The sequence below is a fragment of the Silene latifolia genome, unplaced genomic scaffold (assembly GCF_048544455.1).
Source record: "Silene latifolia isolate original U9 population unplaced genomic scaffold, ASM4854445v1 scaffold_158, whole genome shotgun sequence".
Taxonomy (NCBI): domain Eukaryota; kingdom Viridiplantae; phylum Streptophyta; class Magnoliopsida; order Caryophyllales; family Caryophyllaceae; genus Silene; species Silene latifolia.
This window is the reverse complement of record NW_027413142.1, coordinates 203,108-224,623: the sequence shown is the minus strand read 5'-3', so window position 1 is coordinate 224,623 and position 21,516 is coordinate 203,108. Positions and strand designations below refer to the sequence as shown.

Below are 21,516 nucleotides of genomic sequence, written 5' to 3'. Positions count from 1 at the left end.
TACCGTCAAGACCAACTAATTCTTGGTGCCCTCACGGGTACCTTGTCTTCTCTTATCGCTGGACTTATTGTTAATGACAATACGTCCCATGAAGCTTGGTCTACTCTCACCCGGACCTTCGCTAATTCATCCCGTGGTCATCGACTACAAATTAAAGATCGCCTTGATAACATATCTCACACCGAAACTATGTCCATTACCGAGTACATGACATCCGTCAAAGCATGTACCGATGACCTTGCTCAACTCGAACATCCTATGGACATTGATGATATTACCAACAAAATCCTCAATGGCCTCGATCAAGAGAAGTATCGGTCCGTCATTGAAGCGGTTCGTGCTAGAGATACCCCGATTTCCTTTGAAGCTCTACACGAGAAGCTCATTCAACATGAACTCCGTGTCAAACACACCACAACCCCATCCGTCCCCACACCATTTCAACCATCCGCCCATGCTGCTACTCAATCTCGCTATCAATACTCCAACAATAATCAAAATCGCTCCTATTCTTCCTCATCGAAACCTGCCTACAACAACAATACCTACCAAAATTCGAACCGTACCTTCCCTCCCAATTCGAACACCTCCTATTCCCCGAAACCCTACCGCGGCAGATGCCACTTCTGTGATGAGGTTGGTCACGTCGCCTGTGCGTGCCCGCTTCTTCAGAAACTATATCCTAATGTGGTCTTTCCCACCCGCCAAAACAAAGGCCCACGTCCTCAAGCCAACACCGCCACCCAATCCAACACTGCGCCTCCTCGCTCTTGGGTTGTTGACAGTGGCGCCTCTCACCATATCACGGATGACTTGAATACTCTATCCCTTCATAACCCGTATGAAGGACCCGATGATCTTCTCATTGGTGATGGCTCGCCCCTCTCCATAACTCATACTGGTTCCTTTTCTCTTCCTTGCTCATCTCGCTCTCTTTCCTTTTCTAATGTCTTAGTTGTTCCACAAATATCTCATAAATTATTTTCCGTCTCTCAATTCTGCCGTGATAACAACGCCTATGCTAAATTCTTATCTGACTCATTTTCTTTCCATGATATTCAGACGGGCTCAATCCTACTCCACGGCAAGCTCACTGACGGCATGTACTATTGGACTCCGTCTTCGCCTCACGCACACACGGCTAAAGCTTCCGACTCTTCCTCGTGGCACCACCGCTTAGGCCACCCCTCAAATAAAATTATGCAGCTTTTTAATTCTAGGTTTAATTTACGTCTTTCTAGTTTTGATCATTGTATTTCTTGTCAGCTTAATAAAAGTCATAAATTGCCTTTCTCTATTTCTACATTACAATCCTATGCTCCTCTTGACTTAATCTTCTCTGACCTATGGACATCTCCCGTCACTTCTCCCGAGTCATTTAAATATTATGTCATTTTTGTCGATCACTTTACACATTATATATGGATTTATCCGTTAAAACAAAAATCCGACACCGCATCCACTTTTATTAAATTTCGAGCCATTGTTGAAAAATATTTCAACAAGTCCATCAGACAATTTTACTCCGACAACGGAGGAGAATTCATCAAACTTACACAACATCTTCTCACTAACGGCATAAATTTTCTCACTTCTCCTCCGCACACTCCCGAACACAATGGTTTTGCTGAACGCCGGCACCGTCACATTGTTGAGACGGGTCTCTCACTGCTCTCTCACGCCCAACTCCCCACTTCTTTCTGGCCTTATGCGTTTTCCACGGCAGTTTATTTAATCAATAGATTGCCCACACCGACTCTTCAAAATAATTCCCCATACTCTATCCTATTTAAATCCGAACCAAACATTAATAAACTCCATAGCTTCGGTTGTCTCTGTTTTCCGTGGCTTCGCCCATATACCCGACACAAGCTCGAACCCCGCTCTCTCCAATGTATCTTTCTTGGGTATTCCCAAACCCAAAGTGCCTATTTGTGTCTCGACCCGATTACCTCACGGGTCTACACATCTCGACATGTTCGTTTTGTCGATACTGTATTCCCTTACTCTACCCTTCTCCACCTTTCTGAAAACCCCTCCTCGATCAATCCCACTGACTGGTGCTCTTTCTCTGTTCCCGTCCTTCAACCCGCACCCTCACCAGCCACGCCCTCCCCTGCCACCACCAACGAACTCACCCAAAACCCTACCACCTCCTCTGCCACCTCCACTGGACCCAACCACACCACTACCACCTCCCCTGCCATCCCTGCCTCTAACCCCGACGCCAATCAGCCTCACCCCTCCTCATCGATACCTTCATCCTCTACCTCCCATCACAACACTCGTCTCTCCAACAATATCATTAAACCAAACCCTAAATACGCAAAATTATCCTCCGTTCCTACTGCATATGCTACTCCAACCACCGTGAAACAGGCTCTCGTTGACCCTCGATGGCGAGCAGCTATGCAATCTGAATACGATGCCCTCCTCCGCAATAGCACGTGGACTCTCGTCCCTCCCGATCAAGCCCAAAACATTATTGGCTGTAAATGGGTTTTCCGAATTAAATACAATCCCGATGGTTCCCTTAAGCAACACAAAGCCCGTCTTGTTGCCAAAGGATTCCATCAGAGACCTGGCCTAGACTATACCGAGACCTTCAGCCCCGTTATAAAACCCGTCACAATCCGTCTTATTCTCTCCCTTGCCGTCTCCAGTGGTTGGTCTTTGCGTCAAATTGACATTAATAATGCCTTTCTTCAAGGAACTTTGACTGAGTCCGTATATATGGTTCAACCTCCGGGGTTCGCGAATACTGATACTCCAAATCACGTTTGCAAACTAAGCAAAGCTATTTACGGTTTGAAACAAGCACCGCGTGCTTGGTACACTGAACTGAAAAATTATTTACTTTCATATGGTTTTCGAAATTCAATTTCAGACACCTCCCTATTTATTTTTGATCGCGCCAATGTTCGATTAATCGCTCTTGTCTATGTTGATGATATTGTTATTACAGGTCCTAACTCTACTGATGTTGATCAGTTTATTCAAGCCATATCAGCCCGTTTCTCTTTGAAGGATTTAGGGCCTTTGTCATACTTTTTGGGCATGGAAGTAACTCCAACGCAGCATGGCATTCATATTAATCAGTCCAAGTATATTTCTGACATTCTTGTTCGGTTTAATATGCTTGATTGCAGTCCCTCGACAACTCCCATGCTCTCGCATCCTCACTTGATTCGTGAAGATCATCTGCCAATTCTCGATGCTACGAACTACCGAGCAGCTGTTGGTAGCTTACAATATCTTTCTTTAACGAGGCCTGATATTGCTTTTCCGGTAAATAAGTTGGCTCAGTTCCTCACTCATCCGACAGCCACGCATTGGGGGGCGCTTAAGCGTCTTCTCCGTTTCTTAAAGGGTACAATTCATAAGGGCATCTCATTTGACAAACGCAATCAATTCAATTTTCATGCCTATTGTGATGCAGACTTGGCCGGTGATCACAATGACTACTTATCGACTACTGGTTTTATTGTCTTCATTGGTAAACACCCTATCTCATGGTCGTCAAAGAAGCAGCGTGCACTATCTCGCTCGTCAACAGAGGCGGAATTCCGTGCTATAGCCGATACAACTTCTGAAGTTCTATGGCTAAAATCCCTCTTCAGTGAGCTGCATATTTCTTTACCAAAATTACCTGTTATATTTTGTGATAACCTAAGTGCCACGAACTATTCTGCCAATCCTATTTTTCACTCTCGTATGAAGCACTTAGCCTTGGCCTTCCATTTCGTTCGTGAGCAGGTGCATCTCGGGCATTTACGGGTCCAACATATCAATGGAGATGATCAACTCGCGGACACCTTAACTAAACCCTTGTCTAGACCCCGGTTCGATTTGCTTGCATCCAAGATCGGTCTTACACTCCGTCCGTCCGTCTTGAGGGAGTGTGTTAAGAATACATAACCTCCTGCATATATTCTTTCCTATTCTTTCTCATATTGTTAATATTGTTAATAGTCAATATTAGTTCCTAGTCTTTAGCTAGTAGTTCCTCTTATCTAGCATCTTGTTATTTAGGTTAACTAGGTCTCCTTTGCTATATATTCTGATGTACCTTGTACGTTGTATTTATTCACTCAATATACATATCATTCATATTTTACAATATAAACATGCTTATGGCGAAGTATTCAAACATGTTAAGGGGTGATAGATACTTCCATTGCGATCTTATAGAAGCAACCGTGTTCAAGCGCACCATGTATCCTAGATATCACACAATGTGTGGGTTCAGGGGTGATAGGTATTTCCATTGCGATCCAAGTAAAACCTACAAATTTGGATTGCGTCCTAAATCGATATAAAATCATCTACCCCTAACCCATTTGTTTGTAACTTTGTAAGAGTTGTAACTTATGGTACTGTAATGAATTGCTTTGCTATATCATCCCTCAATGATGAGGAATTTACTGAGTTTGTGCCTTCTAGACTTCGAGTCTGCCACCCTCGGGTGACTTATCTGGTATACGTGATTTGCAGGCTATCACGTATACCCGAGGATTTACCCAATGCGTACTGAAGGTAGCGGCTGCGGTACTGTAAGAGTTGAAGCAATGTTAAGGACTTAAAATAGTGCATCATACCTCAATGAAGAGAGATTCAATGTTAGCACCATCTTTTATGACTTTACTGACTAAATTAGTTGACATCTGCTATTAATATATCCCCCTACTACTAAGAGAATAAAAATTCTCTTAGTTTTCCCACCTAAAGTGATTTTTTCTTAATTGGGCCTATTTTTCTGGATACTACTAACACAACAAGATTTGATGGATTGTAAATTGTAGACCATATACGTAGCCCACTTTTTCTATCTCATCTATCAAAGTAAAAGTTATTAATAGCCCATAATTTTGGACTCTACATGTCATATTATAAGCTAGATGAGTGAACTTGATTTCGTATAAATTTAAATTTATATTATATTTATATATTGCCTCTTTTGTAAGAAGTCATCAGTTATTTATTATGTAAATTTTTGTCTTAGTAATATGGACTTTTTTTTTGAAGGATGTAAAAACACTTATGTATTTTCTATTAGAAATAAAAAAGTGAAAACATTATTTTAATATTTCGTAAATCGTTTTTTTCGGCGCGAGGAATAGTTTTTACTGCTTTTCGTTTTAAGGTCAATATACGTTTTAATAAAATTATACAACTAACTTAATAATTGTACTATTAATGTCATAAATTAGTTGCATGTAATGGTATAAAATTATTGTATTATTTTTAATAGTAAAAAAATAACTTAACTTAAAATGTCTTCTTATGGTAGTAGACTTTTTTTTCAACCTCTTATTAATATTATATTTAGTAGATTTATAACATTAAATTAAAAATATACTTCATTCATGTAAATAATTTAATTGATAATATCTCTTTATAAAATAAATCTAAAAAGTACCGTGCTACAGCACGGGAACTACACTAGTTATTAAGTAAGCGTAAGCGTCATGCTTGAATACACACACTAACCAATTCATAATTCTCTTGAAGGGCAACTAAATCCTGAAACCCAACACTAAACCATTTCTTAAGATTCATCAAGGGTACTAGTAGTCTGCCGGTCCATGCTAATCAACAACCAGAGATATAACTAATTTTGAATTTAAGTGTAGTTATGTAGATATCGAAATGACAATAGTTAAAACGGAAAATGCACGCGGTGCTCTTGAATTTTGATGTTTTACCCGAAATACCCAACTTTTTGATCCGGAAAACTTTAAGAGGCTATAACTCGTGTTTACGAGCTCAGTAAGTGGCGATTTTTTTTTTTCAAATTGATTATCTTTTCGAGAAGTACGACTTAAAAAAAAAAATTGTCGAGTTTGATATTCGTGACTAAGAGATATGGTCACTCAAAGTTTGTTCGGCAAAAAAAACTTTGACGTACAAAAGTTCCTAGTCACGGGATCCAAATACGACATTTTTTTTCCAAATCGTACTTTTCGGAAAGATAATCGATTTGAAAAAAAAAATTATCACTTTCTGTACTCGTAAACACGAGTTATAGCTTCTTAAAGTTTTCCGGAACAAAAAATTGGGTATTTTGGACAAAATTCGAAACTTCAAGGACATCGCGTACATTTTCCTTAGTTAAAAAAACGATTCTAGTCTGTCCAAGAATTAGTATAACCCAAATTACACACGATACTTTATCCATTCACCTGACCCGTTTACCAGGTCTGGTCTATAAAGCATTATTTTACACAAATCATTATCAGCTAGTGCAAGGGTGTTAACTTATTGTATATGTATGAGAGGGTGAGAGGGTGGCACCAAAATTGGACACCACCTGACGGCCGGCGCTAACTCATTATCCGTGTTAAATTTACTTCTTAATGAAGTCTTCTTCGTCAACTCATCACTTTAATGTAAAGAATGACTTTCGCACCAAAAAAAAAAAAAAATGTAAAGAATGACTTGAGGGAGTACGAACCAATAAGCTCACTCAACGTTACTGACTTACTGTTTATTTCTCCCTACTTTTCTGCTTTAAATCTTTTATGTTTATGTTTTTTCTTTTGCTTCATCCACTGCCACTCTCACAAAAAATGAAAAAACCGGGGATTTTGAAACGTATATTGATCGTGAATTTGTGATAGTCGGAACCCTTCAATTCATGATTGCAACGTCAGGTAATCTTCAAGTCATTACTTGTACAGTAATTATTGTGTAAGCCGTTTTAAAGTGTGCAATAGTCATTTTATATAATTTAAAAACGGATTATTTAATAGGAATACTCTAAACTATAAGGGTGCTGCTCAAAATACTCCAAACTCTATTTTAACTACCAATAAAACCAACTAATACCCATTTTACTTATATTATACTAGGTCGACCGGCTACCTGCAAAACAAGTGAACTCTCTTTTTACAACTCTTTTACCCTCTAATTTTCACCATTCTTAAATCTATCAACCAAAACAAACGCAGAACCATCACATTACTTGTACATTCACAAAATTTTAGATTTAAAGACTGAAAGATTGAGAAGCAGAAGAGCCATTAAACAAGTTCTCTTGTTCAACCCTATTATTTTTCTCAAAATCCTCAAACTCTAAAGCTTGGATTTTGATATACCCTTTCTCCCATCAATCCTCTTTTTTGGGGATCATTTGTTTACCCAGAAATTAATTTACTGGAATTTCATAAAATTTGGGATCAATATTGATGGTGGAATGAAAGGGAAAATGAAAATGAAAGGGAATTTAATTGGGCACTTAAAAAAATATTGAATTGGGCACTCTAAAAATCAATACTTTGTGGCATAACATCATGTTATGCGGTGCGCAATGTTCGATTCGGAGTTTTTTGCTAACCATATTTTATCTCGCAAAATTATATCATTGTATTCTTATCAGTTCAATGATATTTTCAGATTTGGGTGAGTTACTGAACATCCCATTTGAAGTAATTTGGGCTGTTTTTGGTTGATTGGTGGTGGTGGTAGTTAGGGTGGTGTTGGAGCTTTGTAATGGTAGGAGGAAAATGGTGGCTTCCATGGTTGAGGTGGTGGTCGATGGATGTATGAAATTGGGGAATTTACCATGTTTTAACGTAAATAATTATGGTACAACATTTTTTTCCGCATGAGTTACGTAGTAGAGGGAAATTGAGGAATTGGGTCTTAATCCCACTCTTGTAAATGAGAAAGATGAAAACTGGAAAAGGAATAAAGAAGGGGTGAAAGATGAAGATGATGAAGATTAATTAAGAGGAAAAAAATTACCTGTTATAACAGGTTAACAAAATACCAATTCTATTCAAAGTGAAGCGGGTCATTAGTTGATTTTATTTGTAGTTAAAATAAAGTTTGGAGTATTTTGAGCAACACTCATATAATTCAGAGTATTTACATTAAATAACCCTTTAAAAACTCTCGTTTAACCGATAAAAGTACCGTCTTACACTTTATGTTAGTAGTGCCTACTCGTTTGTGTTCTTAGATGAATCCTTGTTATCTCTGTTAATGTTTCTCGTAGTACTTCTTTGTTCTGTTTTGATCTACAATCATTTTTACGAGTTAAATTAACCATTAAGTCTCTCTTCAGACGGATATATAGAACCATAGATAAAAACAAGTATGTTGCTATTATATACTTCCTCCATTCAATTTCACTCTACTTATTTGTGTTTTGCACAAATATTAAGAAGGGTGGGTTTGGGTGGAATATATTGTACTCCGTAATAAATAATGAGGTATGGTGTAAATAAGTGGGGTATGAGTGGAAAAGGATGGAGTTTAATGTAAAAGTAGTGGGGTATGAGTGGCAAATATTGTAAATAAGTAATGAGGTATGAGGATAAAATGGTCATTTATCATCCTTTTTAGGAAATAGGTAGAGTGGAGTTGAATGAATGAAAAAAGGAAATATGGTAGAGTGGAGTTGAATGGAGGAAGTATACATTTTGTTTTTGTCTTATTTATGAAAGTGATAAATATTTGACCTTCTTAAGCTTAAGACAGATAGTGCTCGTGTTAAATGAGAATTTCCGTAAATTAACATGTGAAAAAATTACCCTAGGTAATTGTAGTTCCAACTCCGTATTATGAGCCAAACGACTACTAAAAGGTTTATTTTTTTCCGAATATTCTGAGTTATGGTATACTCGTTAAACTCTCCAAAATTTTCGATATTTTACAAAACTCGTATGAAATAAGTTATAAGCATACAATAGTCTTACACGAGACTATTTGCCAATATTTTGTAAGTTTTAATTTTGAAATTTGAGTCGCGTTTGCACGCGATTGGATGAGCTGTGACTCTGTGAGCGTCATTGAATTCCATAGAAAACGGGCATTAGTTAAGAAAATGGGTCAAGTATTCAGCAAAAGCAGAGAAACAATGGGTCAAGTATTCTCGTTAATCTCGTACTTTTGGAGATGTATTCGTCGAATCAAACAAGCTGAAACACCAACAACAACAACTTCGGAGCAGCAAAGCCACTACATCGCTATTCCTGATGGAAAAACAGTTCAGCCGGAGGTTTATCCGAAAGTACCCTTCATTGTCGTCAATTTGGAAAACCACATAGTAAAACTCGAGGAGGAGCAGGAGGAGGAGGAGGAAGAAGAAGTCGTTGAAAAGGTGATACAAGTAGTAACCGAGGGAGACGTGAGTACTCAAGTATCGACTGGCTCGGGAGAAACACTTGGTTGGATAGGACCGTATACAAGCAAGCAGAGAATTCTGATAGTTGGGGATGGTGATTTTTCATTCTCTGCTAGTTTGGCTGTGGCTTTTGGTTCGGCTTCAAATATGATCGCTACTTCTCTCAATCGTCAAGGTACTATTTACTATTTTCGAAATGACTGAAACTATCTGAACTGAACTGAAATTAAGACAAAAGAGTAAGAATTCAGTCGGCCAAAAGTGATCGCTTTCATGCTGAATTGTTTGTAAACTAGTTTAGAACCCGTGCACTACATGCACACAGTATAATTTTTCACATTTCTCATCATTGAATTTTATTTTGTGGAAAAAAAAAATAAGAATTGAAAATTCATCAAGAAAATTGAGTAATAAGCCGAAATGTATTTAATGAAACTATTTTTATACCACAAAGTTAATGATTTCAATTTATAATTTTTTCTCAATTTTTTTTTTGTCATGAAACTAATAACAACGATTTATAGTTTTTTTTTTATTATCTAATAATATTATCAATAAAAGATTTTAATGAAAAAATAATTAAATGAAATAAATTGTAATCATTAGTTTTCTTATTTATTAAATACACTTAATTATCATTAGTTTCCTTAATTAATTGAGAAATGAACTAGTTGTCGATTGATGAATTTTCGTCTTTGGTTATTTGAAAACTGTTTATTTTCGTTTACAAAAGAGTGTAATAATAAGTTGGATTTCGGAGACACTAATCGTTGTTGTCCCAACTTGTAGGGTTTTTGATAAAAAATTATAGCAAGTTCTTGAGTAACAAAAAAGAGCTGGAGAGCCGAGGTTGCATGGTCATCCACAACGTCAATGCCACAAATATGTTTCGACATCATGTACTCGGGAAGTTAAAATTTGATCGTATCATATACAATTTCCCGCATACTGGATGCTTTGGTAGAAGTTATTCGGATATGCTGTAAGAATTCTATCACCCATGACCCATGTCGAACTTTATACATATGGATTATGGCATAATGTTGATTGTTCAACTAAATTAAAAAAATTGATTTTGACAGGAAAAATCGGAGATTGGTAAGAGATTTCGTGTGGAACGCAAAGAAGCTGATGAATGAAGACGGTGAAATACACATCACACATAAATCAAGCTTCTTTTTCAGTTTATGGGATGTACCGAAAGTTGGACGTGAACAAGGTCTCGATTTACTTGAGGAAATCGATTTCGACTGCAGTTTGTTTCCAGGGTATAATCCCAAGTACGGATTTGGAGGTGACGGGAATTTTCATTATAATCCAAGTAAAACCTACATGTTCGGATTGCATCCTAAGTAGATAAAATTAGTGAGATGGTCCTGTGACACTAAATCGCGTTTATTTTTATCAATATTAAGCTTAATAATTGTCGGGTTATCAATCTAATCGAGTCAATATATATTGGGCCGGGTTTTATGTTGGTTAGGGTCAGGTTTCTGGGCACTGATCATCGGGTTATATAGGGTATCAGGTTGTTAATTTTTCGGGTTCTTTCGAATCGGACCAGTTTATCAACTTTCCTTTCAGAATTCAGATGATAGGTGGAAGTCTGAAATGTTCATAGCATTTTGTTCAAGGGTAAAAAAATGGACTAATTTTTCTTACTGGGCTGAATTCACTACTTAGCCTGCTATCATCCCTTATGGGCCTGGCCCAATTGCAGTATTTGGGCTTGGAGGTGAAACAATTGGCCATCAATTGCTTTAATTTCTGTCTCAATCATTTGCTTGCATTTGTTTAAGATGAATACGCTCTCAATTGACATTTGCTTAAAATATTTTTTCCAAAGTAAAAGCCAGCCTGGGAAATATTCCCGTCGTACCGTTCAATTCTTTATTTTAGCCGAAAGACCAAGAAAATAAGAGAGTATTGAGTTCATGCTTAAGAAATAGGAAACGAGAAAATCCGACATGTGCATGAGAACAGTCAGTAAAATCTATGGATTACATATCGAAAACATAAACGTCAAAAGCTACCCGCAATCCCAAAATAAGATAAACGTAAAAGAAAACGACTGAAAATATACTCCGTATTTGATATTACCATTGTGTACATAAGACTTATAAATAGGGTAAGATTGACATTAAACCCAAATTTAGAGGACATTACCTTCCCTTTTTATAATTAGTTGTGGTATCGAGCCCTATTACGCGGGGTATTTCAACATTGAAAATAATATTTCTATTGTGAAATAATAGTGGTGCATCAATAAAAATGACCTTTGCCAAATTCATCACTAAATGTTAAGCAATACTCCCTCTTGTTCCGTGATTAAAATACCCCTTGTATGGAGTAATGAGTTAATGTTGTAGTTTCATGTAATAGAAGAGGCTCTGTTTTCTTGCCTTAATTTCAACTTATTTTAGTCCATATAGCTCAGCTTCATTCAGTTCATTTTCGCTTTGCTATATACAAATTGACTTTTGCTTCAAATCTATTCAGCTCAGCTCAGCTCAGCTCAGTTTCATTCAGTTCAATTCAGCCGAAAGGAATATGGCCTTAATAGAAGGGAGTTCCTTCTTTACTCAGGGCTTAAAAGTGTAGGGATTTATTACATTTTTAACAAATTTTAAATTACTTTCTAGAGGGCTTAAAAATTGTATTTAATTCATTTTACACTTAAATTAAAGATAAAAGTTACTTAAAATAAACATAAAAAGTACATTTTTAGATCAAGTAGTATAATGCCATATGGCCATATCTATGATGGTTTAGTGAAGAACAATTAGTCTTGCTGAAGACGGGTCGGAACAAGTGACGGATAATGCCACTCACAAAACGGATAGGGGGGACAAGGTGGGGGCACCCCCATGTGCTTCCCTCTCTCCTCTATTTGGGTCATTTGTGAGAGAAAATGGTATCCGTCACTCCAAAGTGACTCCAAAGTAACGGATACGTCCCGTCACAAATGAGATTTTGTGAGTGAAGAATCACTCCTATAGGCTATAGTCCTTGGAAGCTAGGAAGTAGGAGCATTGTATTGTCTTGTCGCTCATGACACCCATTACAAAATGCAGCTGACGTCTTCTATTTTCACGCAACAATCGAGTGGGATGGGACATTTTTCTTTTATTTTAAAAGTACGAAGCATTTTTTTCAACACACATCTAGACCTGGCAAAACGGGTCAACGGGTCGGGTTCGGGTCGGGCCAATTCGGGTCGGGTCAATTCGGGTCTCTCGTTGAGTTCGGGTTAATTCGGGTCGGGACGGGTCTTTTCGGGTTTCGGGTCTATTTCGGGTTTGTTGTCGGTCTGCTTTTGGTCAAGCGGGTCGGGTTGTTTCGGACCGGGTCATTTTCGGGTCAATGAATAATAGAGAAATAGCCATTTCAAGTCTTTTCGGTTCAATTAGAGTTATATTTTGTCGGGTCATTTTCGGATTTAGTGGTTTCGGATCGGGTCATTTTCAGGTCGGGCCAGTACGGGTCAAGAAAGCTCGGGTCATGTTCAGGTCGGGTCGGGTCAATTCGGGTTTTCGGGTCACATTCGGGTGATGTAGTTCGGGTCACTTCGGGTCTCGGGTCAACTTTTTCGGGTCGGGTCAGTCGGGTCGGGTTGCTTTTGCCAGGTCTACACACATCCTCTCCATTTCTTCTTCTCTCCATTTCCTTCCATTTCTTTTTTAACGGTCCGGATCATATTTTAGAACGATCTAATGGTGCAAGTAATTGATGAGATAAATGAGGAATAATAATATAATATATGAATGTGAGAGGAAATTGACAAGAAATGGAGAGGAGGAAATGGAGAGGATCCTTGCTCCATTTTTTTCTAGTGCGGGGATATAGCAAATTACCCCCATAACTTATTTACTATACAACTATTATGTGCAATTTAACTCCCTAAGTTTCACTTGTAGCAAATTATCTTCATAAGTTTTCAAAAATGTGCAATTAAGCCCAAATTAATTTTTATACCATTTTTTTTAACTAAACCCATTATTTTCTATTATAAAAATCATATTGAATAACTACTAAAAATTAGATACAATATTTACATATTTTTTCAACAAAAAATGTGAATCAAATTTAAGATCAAAAAAAATTTGGGCATGTACCTTTTCATTGTAACTTGACTAAAAAATAAAAATTCTCATATTATGAATATTTTTTCACCAAAATACCAAAAAAAAAAAAATTGAACATGTTTTTTAATAATTAGGAATTTTAGGATTAATATTTTGATCAATAAATTTGACTTTTAATAATAATAAATATATTTAATTTAGTAAATTTCATTAATTTCATTACTAAAAAAAAATATATATGGTGAATTGCACATTAAGATAAACTTATGGGGCCTATTTACTACATGGGTTTTTCTAAAATGTGCCATAAGAGCACATGTTAATAACCTTAATATGGTAAGATTGACAACATATTCTCATGAGATGTTCAAATATAAACTCATTGTTACCATAATTAGTGGGAATATATTGTTAATATTACCATATTAAGGTTATTAACATGTGCCATTAGGGCACATTTTAGAAAAACCCCTACTGTATTTATAAGTTAAAAGGTTTAATTGCACATAGTATCAAACTTATGGGAGTGATTTGCTATATTCCCGTTTTCTAGAGAGATGGAAGTGGGAATTGGGCCGTGACTCGTATCGACCTACCTTACTTGGCGAAAAATATAAACGGTGTAGAAATGAGAAGGTGCACAACCCACCTAGTGTCGAGTAGTGCTTAGAGGTGGCAAACGGGTAAATTGGATAAGTTTCGGTTCGGGTTCTTTCGGATCGGGTTATTTTGGTTTATCTTTTTTTTTTTCGATTTCAGTTTGGTTCAACTCAGGTTGGATTCAGTTTTCACTTTTAATCGGTTGTAGATATTTCAGGTCGGTTCAGGTTCGAGTTTGGTCAATATCAGTGCAAATAAGGTTCAAGTCCAGTCAATATCAGAGCAGATGAGATTCGAGCCAGGTCATAATCGGATCGGATGTGCTAGAATTTGGACCGGTCGGATCAGATTATTTCGGGTTCGAGTCATTTTCGGATCAACTATTATCAAGTTATTTATGAATAATAATCAATTTAAAATAATAAATATTCGGTTCGGGTTATACTAAATTGGGTCAATTCTGATTTTGGGACAAATTCAAGTATTAAGTTCGTGTGTCAAATCGGGTCAAATTTAGCCGGTCTAGCTTAAAGCCTTAAAGTCACTTTAAACTTTAAAGTACATAAATACTCGGAAGTAGTGAAGTACGAACCAAGTAGCTCATTGGACGTTACTAGACTTAATTACTACTTCCACTATTCCATGAGTATATTGTGGCTCTTTAACTTGTTCAACTGCCACTCTTCCACTAAACATTGAACATCCCAATTCCCAAATATGAAAACACCAAGAATTGACTGTGGATAATAATATCAACTCATGATCTTGCAAACGGCGTCGTATCTCCCACATTTGACTATTTTACCCCAAGTTCAAGTAATATCAACTCTTGATCTCAACAACAGGTCTAGTCTCTACTAACATTCTTCGTCTCCTTCCATTTCGTATTACAAGTCGTTTAACAAATTTTTGTATGTCAATTTATTTTCTCTTGTGTATTATACGTATTTCCTCCGTCTCAGTCAATAATTTACATTTTCTTTTTATATTCACTGTGACAGGGAGTAACTAATAATACCACATTTTAACAATTAAAGTTATTCCATTGTAGGTTAAAGTTTTTAGTTCATGGAATTTGTTAAAAGATGACATAAACAGGAAAAACTTTATTTTAAGAACTACCATTAATAAAATAATTTTGTTGCAGTTAGTCTTGCTATAGACGGATATATCCGTTTATAGTTAAAGACGTGTCAAATAGCTTGAAAGTGATGACAATTTTGCCCCCACTACCCCACTTGTTGCTTGTTCTATTAGAAATGTGGTATTGTATTTGACCTGTCTTTAGTTATAGACGGATATGTGCCGTCTATAATGAGATTTTGTAATTTTGTTGTGTGTTTACACTTTGCGTAAATGTAGTCTTTTCGATTATGTATGTTTTCATTTGATAAAAAGTTGCATATACATTTTATTTATTGCTAATTTGCTATCATTAAATGGGATGAACCGTCTTAGACGATAATTAAAATTTCTGATTCGGCTTTGATTTTGCATGCAGTGAATGAATATCACTATAATCCGTAAAAAAATGGTCGTAAATATTCAAGACAATAAACAACAATGTGTTTCTTCCCAACATAAAACCTTCAATTTCCAATGACTAGATTAACCAACTAATTAACTCTTTTTATTTAGATTAATCAACTTCTGAGCATTAGCAAAAGCAAGAAAAACAACAATAATGGGTCAAGTATTCTCTTACATATGGCGACGTATTCGTCGTCCAAAAAATGTAGTCGAAACCGATACTTTTCAAAATGACCCACTTACCCCTGTGGATGACCAAAGCCACTACATTACCATCACTGACGTAGACGCGGCTCAGCCGGATGTTGGTACTGAGGAAGAAGAAAAACAAGAAGTTGTTGTCGAAAAAGTGATACAAGAAGTAGTCAAAAAAGAGGTGACTAGTAGTAGTACTAGTCAAGTATTGGATATGCCAGTTAAGGAATATGGTGGTTTAGGAGGAACGGTTCGTAGGATCGGACCGTATAATAGCATGCAGAGAATTCTGTTAGTTGGAGAAGGTGATTTTTCATTTTCAACTAGTTTGGCTGTGGCTTTTGGTTCCGCTTCCTACATGATTGCTACTTCTCTCAACACTGAAGGTATATTTATTACTCGTATTTGTTACTTACTCGTATCCATTTTCAGTGTATGACCGTGATTAGGGTTGAGAATCGGTTCAAGACCACCCGACCGAAGACCGAAAATAAAAAGTTAGTGGACCGAACACCGGACCAAACCTGAAATATTTAGTCTGATCCGGTCTTGGTTAAAATTGGACCTAAAATTAGTTTTTTTTATTATTTCGTATACGATAATTACATTTTAATTCCGCTAAATAAAATGCATTTACCACCTAAAATAATTAAACGACTTTTTGAATACTAATTTCTAATGTCTTTTGAAGATAAAATATTAATTTGAATAATAATATTTTTATATTACGTCATTAAAAGCATGAAATTTGGTCTGGACCTAAATTAACCGGTCTTGGACCGGACCGGACCGAAAACCAAACCTTGAAAAATGAGGATTGAGGACCAGACCAAAATAATTCGATCCGGGTTTGGTCCAAACCATTTTTGGCAAGGCTTGCTAACAGAGGGAAACCTAGCTAGAAGCAAAGGGTAGCACTCGCTACCCCAAAATTTCAAAATTTGGTTAAAATTATCGATTTTTACTATACAAAATTCTTATATATGAACTTTAACATGAGTATAAAACAATATTAAAAAAATCCGCTACCCCAAAATTTTATTCCTAGATTCGCCCCTGCTTGCTAAGGCTCTGATGGGATTGTTCCAATGTGTAGAGTATTTGACAAAAAATTATCGCAAGTTCCTGGCTCACAAGAGAGAGCTGGAGAACCGCGGTTGCATGCTCATCCACGACGTTGATGCCACATCTATGGCTCGACATTCTGTACTCGGAAAATTCAAATTTGATATTATCATTTACAATTTCCCACATACTGGAAGCTTTGGTAGAAGTGATGATGATGTCCGGTAAGAACTTTAGTAGCTATGAAGTACTCCGTAATTAGTTCGGTTAAATGGGTTGGTTCTGGGTCGTGTCAAAATACAAGTCCAGTCAGATACGGGTTATGGGTTAGGTTACGGTTTGAATACGGGTCAAGAAACATTTTTTAATGTCTTTTGTTAACGATTTTTTTAATCAAAAAAATACTCCCTCCTATTCTAAATAACTGTCCTATTTGTCATTTTTGTCGATTCACATAACTGTCCCATTTGCCATATTTGGAATGGTTTTTTACTTTCCTACCCTTAGCTCTTTTCTTTATTTATTACCCCAACCAACTATAACACATCATATTCAATACTTTTCATTATTTAGCTCATATATTCTTACCCCTATGCAATAATTTTCATTATTTTAACTATATCCCTTAATTTTCGTGTCATTGTCCAAATGAGACACTTATTCGGAATAGGAGGGAGTATTTTTTAAAAATATAAAATATATTTAAAATTACAAAGCGTCTTGCTTGTGACGGACTAATCCCGTCACAAGCCGAAGACCTCTCACAAAAAAGGGAGAGGGGACAAGGTGGGACACCCCCATGTGCTTCCCTACTCACCTCTCATGGGTATTTTGTGAGAGAAAATGGTATACGTCATAAGCTTGTGACGGATATCGCCGTCTTCAATGAGATTTTGTGTTAAAATTAATATTTTAATCATATTCAATATTTACATTAATTATTAAAATAAAGTATTTTTAATAATTATTTAATTATTAAATATTATAAAACTTAAAAAACTTTTGAACTTTTTAATCATGTTTGTAATTTTCAGTAATAAAAAAATTGTTTAAAAACTGTTTTTTTCAAATATAATATATAAATAATAATATTTTAATAAAATTCTTGATTTAACTTTGATCCAACGGGTCGACTCATTTAGGTCGGGTTTCGACCCAAAATAACGGGTCATTGTGGGTTCGGGTCAAACGGGTAACCGGGTTCAAATTTACGGGTCTTGAACCTAAAAATGGGTCGGGTTGGGTCGGGTTGGGTTTTTAGGTCGAGTGAGAATTTGACGAAGTTCAGCTCTTGATGATGTTTTGTTTTCCGCAGAAAAAATCAGATTTTGATTAGAGGTTTTGTAAGGAACGCGAAGAAAATGATAGATGAAGACGGTGAAATACACATCACTCATAAAACAAGCCGGTTTTTCCGACAATGGGATATACCGAAAATAGGATGTGATGAAGGTCTATATCTAATTCAAGAGATCAAGTTCAAACGCACCATTTATCCTGGATATTACACCATGTTTGGATTTGGGGGAGATAGGTACTTTCATTGCAATCCTAGTAAAACCTACAAATTCGGACTGCGTCCTAAATCGATATGAATACATATATCGCTTTGTTTGTAGGAGTTGGAGTGATGACTTGTATCGGAACATGGTAAGGTACTGTAATATCGACTTATCATTAATCCTGTTAATGCTGATAACTTATGCATTGCTTTGCTATCGTATCTCGATGAAGAAAATGTCATTAACTTGTTTATTGAATTTGAATTTACAGAAGAAATAAACAAAATCGATTAAATAAAGCTAATTAGAAAGAGTAAATATATCCGACACAAGAAAAATAAAAATTTCAGCCTTAAACCCTGGATTTAAGCACAACGGTGGAGTGGTTGCGAACATGCAAGCTAAACTGTCCACATTGCTCCGTTGTATCGACCTTGGACTGCCCGGGAGGGGGAAGGAGGTCGAAGTTTTGGATCAAGCGGCCGACAGTAATGGATATGATTGGGAGGGCAAGGATAATACCAGGGCAACTCCTTCTACCAACCCCAAAAGGAAGGTATCGAAAATCATTCCCATTTGTTTCGACTTTGGACTCCTCTTCCAAGAACCTCTCGGGTCTAAACTCTTCAGGTTTTTTCCAATGTTCAGGGTTGTTGGCGAGCCACCAAGCGTTAACTAATACCTTGCTTTCAGCAGGGATGTCATGACTGCCTAGCTTGGCTTCGTGCACATTCATGTGAGGTACCAGCAACGGGATGGCCATTCGCAACCTGAGCGTTTCTTTCACCACAGCTTGCAAATATGGTAACTTATGTGTGTCTGCCTCGGTTATTTGGTTCCCTTTTCCGAGTACATTGTCTAGCTCTTCCCTCACCTTCTGCTGAATGTCAGGGTGGTTCACTAACTCTGCTACTGCCCATTCTATTGACCACAATGTTGTTTCGATTGCTGTTAACGTTCAGTACAGTTCAACTCATTAGTATTCAGTTCCTAAACACTATACATACAATACAAACAAGTCGTAGCGACGAGCTGAAGAAATTTTTATAAGTTTACTCACCAGCTATGTTGATGTTCTCAACAATGTACATTACGTTTTGTTCCGTGATTTCGCCTCGATTTTGTGCTTCCAGGATGTGATCTATGGCACATTTTGGTTCAGTGTTGTTTGCTGCCTTTGTTCCTGATAATTTCCTGTATTTTTGACAATAATTTCATTAATAATTTGTTTGTTTAAATTCAAAGTTTTAGAAAATACTTGGTGGGAAACTAAAATATTATTCCAACAGGTCTTTGTTTTTCAAGGTCAAACTTTGACTATTTTTGGTCAACGTTTGGCAAACTAAGTGCTTTGACAAAAAATAGTTGATAGACGGTGACAGTGACAGTGTTATCGATAAATACTATCTGATGACGTCCTATCATAATCTAACCCAAAATTACGTGACAGAAAAGTGAAAGGGTAAAAGCAGAGATTATCGTACCTCCGGACGTCGACGAAGTAGTCCTTGAAGAGATTCAATCTCTTATCTCTGATTTTTATACATAACTTGAGATATCCCCTAAGGAATGGTCGTAGTACTGGTATAAAATCGGCGTAATTGTAATCAAATGTTTGAGACAATAGCCCTCTTTCGGCATTAATGGAAATGAGTTTGTTGTAAAGAGGGTCGTCTACACTCTCAAAGCGACGGTTAAACATGATACGGTACATGTTATTGTACATCATGAGCTGGAGACGTTTACGTAGTACAATGCCAGTGGAGGAGGACTCGGGGTGTTTGATAACATCGTCAACCACACTCGCAGCCTCCTCCTCCCAGCCGGACTTGTGTTGTTGTACCACCTTGTTGGTAAAAAAAGGAACTGTCATGATCCTTCTCATTTTTCTCCAGTGTTCACCGTACTCAGTGAACACCATATCTTGTCCTCCCCCGGTGAATATGTCAAACACTAAGTTTCTCGGCCTAGACCCGAATTCAGCTCCCTTTGTCAGTAACACCTCCTTGGCATGTTCGGGAGAGGACACAATAACCACATTTCTAACCCCCATTCTTAACAATACTATATCTCCGAACCTCTTGGCAAGGTCCAAGAGGTTCCGATGGTTAAGATCATTCCCAACCTGAAGCCAATTCCCAAATATGGGAATTGGCAGCGGTCCTGGAGGAAGCTTCAACTTCTTTCCCCTCAGCTTCGATATTGTTATCGCAACCACGATCGCAAAGAAAAGTGCATACAAGGCCTTTTGAACTAGCACGATATCCATTTTTATTGATTGAAAGTGTATGAGGTTATGTTATAAGATTGAAAGTGTATGTATGTGAAAATGTGATGCTTAAACAAATTGAACAATTTTCTCTTATATAGAGGGTAGTGGTAGTTGGATTGCCGGAGAATACGTAAAACAATGTGTGTGCATTGAAAATTACTCAATGCAAACAGTGTAATTAAGTAAGTGGAGGAGGATCCAACCTCCTCGTCATCAAAAAAAAAAAAAAGTAAGTGGAGGAGCTGTTTATGAGTCGTCCCGTTTATTAAATCCGACCCATTAAATAACCGAATACAGGTAAGATATTTTATGTAAAAAATATAAAGGCTTAACCCGGTAACCCGTCCCCAACCCACTAAACTGCTTGTTTATAAGCAAAAAAAATTAAACTTTAACTCGATCATATTCAATCCAAACCCGCATTTGATCGGCTCCACCAACCAAGGGGTGCGGGAAAACAAGTTGCAGCGTATGTATGATCCAGGAAAATGCACCTCTCCATGCACGACTATTATTTGATTCGCGCGTTTAGATAATTGACTTGTCGCATATTCTTAGAATGTGGGGTTGTGCGTCAACCACCCACTTTTAGCAAAAATTGCACTCATATTGGGATTATTATGAGTGACTTGTATTTGGATTTTACTTGTTTCTTCAATTGTTCGATTCTAGAATGTTTAAGATTCTAGAATGTAGGGACTAGGTTAATCCATATTTATAGTTTTTTTTTTTAATAGAATGATTGTGGCAGAAAATATTGATGGTACAGCTAGACACGGCGATGTAGTAAATTATCCTCATAAATTATATATTATGTGCAAATTAATCCCTTAAATTTCACTTATAGCAAGTTAGTCGTACAAGTTTTAAAAAATGTGCTATTAAGCACAAATCAAGTTCTCTACCATTTTTTTAAACTAAAACCTATCATTTTCTGTTATAAAAACCATTTTAAATATATCTAATAAAAATTAAATACAATATTTACATATTTAATGAAAAATGTGAACTAAATTTAATATAAACAAAAATTTGATCATGTAACTTTTAATTGTAACTTCACTAAAAATTCTCATATTATGAATATTTTTTCACCAAAATAAATAAATAAATAAATAATATTTGAACATGCTTTCT

At 36.7% G+C, this 21,516-nt stretch overlaps 3 protein-coding genes across 4 annotated transcripts in view; 2 read left to right on the top strand and 1 right to left on the bottom strand.

The window, feature by feature from the left end:
- Window positions 1-10,791, top strand: part of LOC141637913 (uncharacterized protein At4g26485-like) — a 30,961-nt gene extending 20,170 nt beyond the window's left edge. The window contains exons 2-5 of one of the 2 annotated variants that reach the window (XM_074447320.1): window positions 7,941-8,098; window positions 8,419-9,305; window positions 9,920-10,112; window positions 10,213-10,791. In XM_074447320.1, coding sequence (XP_074303421.1) covers window positions 8,771-9,305; window positions 9,920-10,112; window positions 10,213-10,486 — 1,002 coding nt within the window. In that variant the 5' untranslated portion in view covers window positions 7,941-8,098; window positions 8,419-8,770 and the 3' untranslated portion in view covers window positions 10,487-10,791. Of the gene's footprint in view, window positions 1-6,465; window positions 6,654-7,940; window positions 8,099-8,418; window positions 9,306-9,919; window positions 10,113-10,212 lie in introns of those variants that run through there. The other variant, XM_074447321.1, reaches the window with a different exon arrangement.
- Window positions 10,792-14,468: 3,677 nt separating this feature from the next.
- LOC141637945 (uncharacterized protein At4g26485-like) lies at window positions 14,469-18,387 on the top strand. The gene is made up of 5 exons (XM_074447363.1): window positions 14,469-14,660; window positions 15,454-15,926; window positions 16,637-16,829; window positions 17,921-18,139; window positions 18,225-18,387. The coding sequence occupies exons 2-5, from the start codon at window positions 15,500-15,502 to the stop codon at window positions 18,385-18,387; spliced, it is 1,002 nt and encodes a 333-aa protein (XP_074303464.1). The 5' UTR covers window positions 14,469-14,660; window positions 15,454-15,499.
- Window positions 18,388-18,459: 72 nt separating this feature from the next.
- On the bottom strand, window positions 18,460-20,509 carry LOC141637944 (trans-cinnamate 4-monooxygenase-like). The gene is made up of 3 exons (XM_074447362.1): window positions 19,592-20,509; window positions 19,168-19,301; window positions 18,460-19,055 (listed from the first exon to the last, which is right to left on the bottom strand). The coding sequence occupies exons 1-3, from the start codon at window positions 20,374-20,376 to the stop codon at window positions 18,460-18,462; spliced, it is 1,515 nt and encodes a 504-aa protein (XP_074303463.1). The 5' UTR covers window positions 20,377-20,509.
- Between the last annotated feature and the right edge of the window lie 1,007 nt (window positions 20,510-21,516).

Coding starts and splice junctions, on each gene's coding strand:
- LOC141637945 (XM_074447363.1), top strand. CDS start 15,500: ATGGGTCAAGTATTCTCTTACATATGGCGACGTATTCGTCGTCCAAAA. Junction 16,830..17,920: donor AGAAGTGATGATGATGTCCG/GTAAGAACTTTA, acceptor TGTTTTCCGCAG/AAAAAATCAGATTTTGATTA. Junction 18,140..18,224: donor TTTGGATTTGGGGGAGATAG/GTACTTTCATTG, acceptor CTTTGTTTGTAG/GAGTTGGAGTGATGACTTGT.
- LOC141637944 (XM_074447362.1), bottom strand. CDS start 20,376: ATGGATATCGTGCTAGTTCAAAAGGCCTTGTATGCACTTTTCTTTGCG. Junction 19,302..19,591: donor TACTTCGTCGACGTCCGGAG/GTACGATAATCT, acceptor TCAAAAATACAG/GAAATTATCAGGAACAAAGG. Junction 19,056..19,167: donor TGAGAACATCAACATAGCTG/GTGAGTAAACTT, acceptor GAACGTTAACAG/CAATCGAAACAACATTGTGG.